This window comes from Erigeron canadensis, chromosome 1, assembly GCF_010389155.1.
Source record: "Erigeron canadensis isolate Cc75 chromosome 1, C_canadensis_v1, whole genome shotgun sequence".
NCBI classification, from domain to species: Eukaryota; Viridiplantae; Streptophyta; class Magnoliopsida; order Asterales; family Asteraceae; genus Erigeron; species Erigeron canadensis.
The window spans coordinates 39,647,698-39,655,520 of record NC_057761.1 but is presented as its reverse complement, the minus strand read 5'-3'; the positions used below and the strand labels follow the sequence as shown (position 1 = coordinate 39,655,520).

The window sequence follows — 7,823 nt, the reverse complement described above, 5'->3', positions numbered from 1 at the left end:
TTTTTAATATATATCTCCAACTTTACCTTCAAGTTGAGATAACTTACTCTACCCCAAATATATACATTGTACAATGTATAATTAAATAATACAAGTATTATTGTGTATTAAACAAAATTGTTATAAATCTATCACTTCCTTTTTGTTAAGTAAACATTGTAATCAAATTAGTATCCAGGGTGGTAATGTGCAATCCAACTCTTTTAATTTCATGCGTCAATCTTTTTATCTAGTTTAAATCATGTGACAATATAAACCACATTAAGATAGTCGCCGACTCGTTTATATTTGATGTTTTCATTAGACGTCTCAGTTTGAATCTTTGACTTCTTGAGTGAAAAAAATTATCGATAAAAGTTACATATATATACCAATTAAACCACATATATTTTTAACTGTATTTCAGTTGAATTTTTTTGCTTTAATTAAAAACCTGAATGGAAAACATCTTTATCTTTATATTAAATAAAATAAAATTGTTATGACATCACATTTTACAAAAATAACTAATTTGTCACCGTCAAATTTTTTCTTAAAATTAGTTCTTTTTTATTTAATTTATTTATAATGTCAAAAACACCTTCCTAATTAAAGTTTATTTCATTTTTATTTTGTTATTTTTGATGTCTTATTTTTTATTTTCTTTTGAAAACTCTAATATTTTATACATGGGACTTTTATATTTTCATCATATAATTAATTTTATGATAACATAATTTTAAACTTTTGACATATAATACAGGTTAATAAACTAATTAAATTTATTTGAAACATAAGATATAATATTACTAGGTTATGAGTACCGCTGGACTGTCACAACTTAAGTATCAAATATATGTTTTTACAAAACTTTTATTATTATTCCCAAGTTAAACCCGGGATACTTAGCTAGTATTCCAGTATATTTGAATATATATGATGGCTGCCCGCATTGTCAAAAGAGGGTCAAAAACTCAAAATAGAAAGTGTTCAATCTTAAAAGGCAAGACTTAAAAAGAAAAAAAATATCTATTACTCCACTATCGATGCAATCAAACGTATGATATATACTAGCAATATAGTAGAAAACCTTTTAAACCGAACTCATAATATCACCAGCCGACCTCATATTAACATCTTTGATTTTGTAGCTTGGCTATTTCGGGATTTCATGCCCATGCATATCAGGGTTATTACTTACATCATTTAATTTTTTAATAAAATTTATAACTATATATATATATATAAGTCCCAACTCAATAGATAGTACTAACCGAAAACACCTCTATGTCAATGGTGAGAATTCTTTGCAATATAAACACTGAACTGGAGACAACCAGTTGCAGTGAATGTATACCAAGCTCTTGGTTAGATTACTTAAAGGTGACAATAAATAAATGACAATGCAATAAGTGAATACAATAAAGTAAATATGGTAAGAACAAGTTGTAATTTTCAAATGTATTATATTTATTGATGTTAAATAAAATACAAGATTGTTGCAGAATCAAGATAATACAAAATGTAAATATCCTAACAACCTATGAAATACAATTGATCTATACTTGGAAATTCTCTTTCACAATCGAAACACTTAAAGTTGTGAAGTGTTCCTTTTTACGATTGAGAGAATATTGCACAAGTACACCAAGAATATTGCAAAAGTCTGAATATGCAAAGTTATATTCTTGTTATGCAAATGCCTCTATTTATAGACAAAGTTGGCATTGGGATTCCAACTCTGTCGTATAGATATGGTTGACAGCATTTAAGGAAACTAGATGAGTTCCTTTGAAATGCTTGATAAGGTAAGTTAAGATGTTACTTTATCCAACCTGCTTTATGCACTTTTGTACTGTAATCATAGACAAATGATAGTGTCTGTATAAAGTTGCATAAAGCAAAAAGGACTTCCTCGTAAACAGTGTAGAGCATTGTAAAGGCTTTAAACTGATTCTCTCCAATTTTCATCTGAGTAGAATGCTAACTGGGCTTCGCTACCATTGTCATTCTCTTTCTTCCACTTGTTGTCTTCAACTTCAATTGGAATGTCTTCAGTTCTGATCAGATCTCAACTGGAGGAAATCATCAGTTGCATTAACTGTACGCTGCAACTGGACTTCAAAATATTTCAGGACAAATCTTCTTGTCTCCAAATGTAACTAGAGTCTGACCAGTTTAAACCAAAACTGGACCTAACAATATATACACACACGATAAAACTATATATATGTCACGCTTTCAACTCATGTAAAAACCATGTAAGTTAATTAAGGCAGTTTTATCATGCTATTTAGTTGTTTATAAAGCTTTTCTTCAACAATTTGAAAAATTGTGGTTTTGAATTCGTGCTGTGAACAAAAATGCTCTTAGGACGAGAGACATGACTCACTACAACAAATAACAAATATGTTATTTGTTCACACATTCAATTTTACGCACTTTTAGAAAGTGTGAAAATAACTCACACAAGAAGAAGTGTGAATAGATTGAGTGTGTCAAATTAACTCTCACACTTTTAAGTGTAAAAATATTTGACATTTTCTCACACTTTTAAGTATGAACAATTTGTTAGTTCATACATTTATAATTGTGAAAAACATATGAGCTTTCAAAATTCTCACACTTTTAAATGTGATTCGTTTAGAAGTATGAATAAATTAGTATGAACAAATGACATTTTCGTTATAGTGAATTTTTTAAAAATAAGTTTTTCCTGAGATTTGAGTTGAATATAAGAAAAAACGTTGCTGAATCTAAATTTAACGTAAAAAAAAAAAAAGAAGAAGATGAAGTTCAATGTTACATATAAAATAATAAGTGGGAAGGAGTTATGTGGTTGAATTTTTCAACTCTCCAAAATCTCACCAATCATATATCTCCAACTCATTTTTCCTTTTCAACTCTACCAACCTACCCTCCTACCCATTTTCCATGACATTCATCACCTTCTCAACTTTCTCAATTTTTTTTCTTTTTCATTTAATTTAATCTAACATTTTTTTCTTTTTTTAATAAAAATTTATAATATTTCATTAAAATAAACTAAACATTACATAAACATAATTTAAAAAGTACTTAACAGCATATTAGAAATTTAAATTTTACATGATAATAAAGACAACCAAATACCCTTTTGAAGAGCCGTGCAACTTTTTATACCCCTCGTGTCGTACCCCTCTTGAAAGTAACTGAATCTAGCTTCAATATCACCAACAATCTTCAAAAACAACATCTTGCTCATGCGAAAACGATGACGAAAAATGGTTCGTCAAACCTTGAGTCTTCAACGAAGTAGTCACGCATTAGTATCGTGTGAGCTTCTTCTCGGTCTCGATCGATATACCTACGAGTGTTGGAAGAGGTGCCGGTATCTTTAAGCTCGTCGAACACTTGTTTAAAAAACTCAAACGTACTCCCCGTAGACGAGTCGTATATCTTCGGCGGAAGACAAAATGAAGAAGATGAGGAAAAAGAATCCAGTTTTTTTTTAAGTAAAGTGATGTTTTTTTGGTGAAAGTGTGTGGAGATATGTATTTGTTTTGTGAATTGTTTGGTTAAAATAGAAGAGTATTTGTAGGAAAAATTTAGGGGATTTTTTTTCTTTAATCATGCAACAGTCAAATGGCTGGATCCCACTCCACTCCACACGCTCCTAACGGTCCGATTCTCTCTCTCTCCCCCCCTTTCCAACCCGCCACTGGCTTTCAACCCTCCGAAACGCAGCCCGCTCCCAACCCGTGGTCATGGCGGCGGTGTTCCCTAAAGGGTTCCGCAGCCCGCCAATGAACCCGTGCTCCACTCCTCTCCCTAATATATGCTAATTAAACCGTCATTGATAAATGAATGCTAATTAAGCAGTCATTATAGTGTTTTGTTCAAAATTTTAGTCCTTTCAAAAGTTTATTCTTAATTAATAATGGTAAAGTCGTCCTTATCATTTATATATTGTACTACGTGATTCTCCATATCTAGATAAATTTAAAAAATAATGTAGAAAATGAAACTTTATACACTCACTTCATGTTTAGGAAAGTAAATTATCTCGTCGACTGTGATTTATACACTCACTTCATGATTCTAAATCTAAATATATTGATTAGATTCTTTGACTTGTTCTAGCATGTAAGTTAGAGAATATTACTGTTGTGTTGTTATTAATCAAATTATCTGATTATCGACCACTTTATCTTCTTCTTCTTCATGCTTTTAATTCAGAGACTATCCTTGTATAGTTAGGCCTCTCTGATTGAGGCGTCTTGGTCGTGTTTCTCCCACGACGCCAAGTCGCCAATGACACCACTGCATTATGGGGGTGTTTTTGGAAGGGGCATTGGGGTGTTTTTGGAAGGGGCATTCTTGTTGTAGACGTGCGCGGCGTGTGAGGTGGGTCTCTATGTCTTCTTCTTTTGTTCACAATTTTTTTATGTGTGTGTAGTGTATATGTATGTGTAGATTAATAATACATTTGAGGATGTGAGAAAGATGAGGTATTGATAGGGGGATTTTTTTTAGGATGAAAAAGTGATTTGACATTAATACTCGTACGATAGTAGAATAAGAAGAGAGGTTCATCACGGGAACTCTTAGAGGGAAAAAATAGAGAATATTATTATTTGAATAAAAGGATATTCATAATTGTAAAGGAAAAATTAAAGGAATTTTTTATTATTGCCAAATTTTGAACTCATTATTATTTAATATGAAAGTATCTAGATATTGATAATTCACAATTGATAATACCTAATTATATGCATGTATCTAAGAAAAAAAGTAAGTAAGTAACTGCTCAGTGCCGCATTCTGCGGGTTTTGAGCCTCAATACTTCGACGGTGTATGGGAGAGGTTAAGATGTTGGCAGACCTTACCTCTACCTAAGTAGAGAGGTTGCTTTCAGTTTCTACCTAAATGGTAGAAAAGACCCTCCAACCTTTGCATGAGATGAGGATCGAACCCATGAACTCTATCTTCAAAGGCAAGAGTGTTTACCACTGATCCAACCATGCTATTTTATCATGTAAAATTCTTGTTGTATCATGTAAACTAAAAACCCAAATAAAACATTTGACAATTGTGTCCTTCATTCACACCTATATCAGTGAGTACGCACATATGTGGTGATAAAGTTGGGCAAAATGGTGACAAAAACATAATGTTAAACTTATGCACACCGTTCCCCCTATAAATTACACATTTTAGAAGCACCATAGACTACACAAAAAAATCGGCAGAAATGAACATACAAGACAAAGACAACAACCATAATGGAAAAAGAACCAAAGGTGGACTCATCACCATGCCCTTCATTTTTGGTATACACTTCTTTCTTAACTTATCCATGTACTTGATATAATTATAATAACCAATTAATGCTTAATTTATAGATCAGGTATTCATGTTGAATGTTTAATGGTTTCTTGCACTTTTGTGTAGCAAATGAGGTATGCGAGAAGTTGGCTGTGGTGGGATTTCAAACGAATATGATTAGCTACTTGACACAACAAATTCATATGCCGATAACCACAGCTGCCAACACGCTAACGAACTTTGGTGGCACGGCGAGCTTGACCCCTTTGATCGGGGCGTTTATAGCTGATTCTTTTGCGGGGCGGTTTTGGACTATCACAGTTGCTTCCATTATCTATCAGATTGTAAGCTTTCATTTGTTTTGTTTAATTTATATATGGTTTTCAACAGATAATTAAGCAACACCAAACACTATAAATTGCTCTTCTGTTTATTTCAGAAGAGATAAGTACTTCAAAAATATGGTGAGTGCACAATAGCATGTACATAATCACTTTTAATGAAGCAATTCCAAAAATGGTTATATTATAGTTTTGGATGATTAAGTTACATTATTTACACATTCAAGTACTCAAAAGTGGTTGTTTGTTACTTTAAAAACGTAATAATCAAATAATCAGCTTAAAAACGTACTCCAAAACATCCTCTGAAATTGTAGTGTTTGTATAATAATTCTCATTTCACTTAACTTTTATTATTATGATTATAGGGTATGATATCATTGACAGTATCAGCAGTAGTACCAAAGTTAAGACCTCCACCATGCCAAAATGGAGAAATATGCCAAGAAGCCAATACAGGCCAACTAGCAATATTATACATATCACTACTTCTAACAGCAATCGGGTCAGGCGGGATCCGACCCTGTGTGGTTGCATTCGGGGCAGACCAGTTTGATGAAACAGATGAAAAACAAAAGGCTAGTACATGGAAGTTCTTCAATTGGTATTATTTTTGCATGGGGGTATCTATGCTTGTGGCGGTCACGGTAGTTGTTTACATTCAAGATAATATCGGGTGGGGTTGGGGACTGGGGGTCCCGTCTATAGCAATGGCTGTATCGATTGTTGCATTCGTGTTTGGGCTCCCATTGTATAGGAATATGGACCCAGCAGGTAGCCCGTTTACGCGGTTGGTGCAAGTGTGTGTGGCAGCTTATAAGAAGAGACACTTGCCAATGGTTTCGGATGCTAAGATGCTTTATGAGAATGAAGAGCTTGATGCTTCTATCTCTGTTGCTGGAAGGCTTATCCATACTAAACAAATGAAGTAAGCCCATATTTTTATTTACTTTTACACATATAGGGCATAGCCTCATAGGGGTGTTAACCATCTGATCCAAACTGAGTACCAAGAAATTTGGGCTGGGCTTGTTGAAATTTAGTTGGCCCGGGTTCGAGTAAATCTGTATATTTGACTTCAAAAGTCAAACCATATCTTTTGTAACTACTAACTTAAAGAATGCAACTCTAATTACAGATTCTTGGACAAAGCAGCCATTGTGACGGAAGAAGACTATGCAAAATCGCAATCCAAACCAAACTTATGGAGACTAAACACAGTCCACAGAGTTGAAGAACTGAAATCACTACTAAGAATGGGTCCAATTTGGGCATCTGGTATTCTTCTATTCACAGCCTATGTTCAACAAAACACTTTCTCACTTCAACAAGCAAAAACCATGGACCGACACCTCACCAAATCATTCCAAATCCCCGCCGGTTCCATGTCTGTTTTCACCTTGACCTCAATGCTGGCCACCATTGTCTTCTATGACCGTGTCTTTGTGCCCATCATGCGTAGATTCACAGGGGTAGAGAGGGGAGTTTCTTTCCTTTGTAGGATGGCCATTGGTTTCACTATATCAATTTTAGCCACACTCATAGCCGGTTTCATGGAAATAAAGCGTAAAAATGTTGCTTTTGCTCATGGTTTGGCTGACAAGCCACACGAAACAATTCCAATTATGGTGTTTTGGTTAGTACCTCAATATAGCCTTCATGGGATTGCCGAAGCGTTTATGGCAATTGGGCATCTTGAGTTTCTGTATGATCAAGCTCCCGAAAGTATGAGGAGTACCGCGGCTGCATTGTTTTGGATGGCGATATCGGCTGGAAATTACATGAGTACACTTTTAGTGACATTGGTGCATAAGTTTAGCCAAGGGAAAGATGGATCAAATTGGTTGCCAGATAATAACTTGAACAGAGGAAGGTTGGAGTATTTCTATTGGATGATCACATTGTTACAAGTTGTTAATTTGGTCTACTACTCTTTTTGTGCTAAATTTTACACTTTTAAACCCCTTGAGGTTGTTCATAGAGGTGATAAACAAAATCATGAGGTTGAGCTAGGAACCCATGTTTAATTTGAACTTTCTTTTGGTTAGGTGTTCAAATAAGTAAACCAAAGGAACATGTAGTGGTCAAGATCAAAGGGGTATATATGTAAATTCAGGTAAACAGGCCTAGTTAGATCATATGTTGTGGCTTGTACACGATAATTTAAAGATTATGAGTTTGAATCTTATTGTTGGT

General features: G+C 33.9%; 1 protein-coding gene across 1 annotated transcript; it reads left to right on the top strand.

Moving 5' to 3' along the window:
* Positions 1-5,181: 5,181 nt before the first annotated feature.
* Positions 5,182-7,815, top strand: LOC122601430 (protein NRT1/ PTR FAMILY 3.1-like). Its single transcript, XM_043774190.1, has 4 exons — positions 5,182-5,291; positions 5,413-5,630; positions 5,996-6,555; positions 6,766-7,815. The coding sequence occupies exons 1-4, from the start codon at positions 5,213-5,215 to the stop codon at positions 7,652-7,654; spliced, it is 1,746 nt and encodes a 581-aa protein (XP_043630125.1). The 5' UTR covers positions 5,182-5,212; the 3' UTR covers positions 7,655-7,815.
* The last annotated feature ends 8 nt before the right edge of the window (positions 7,816-7,823 follow it).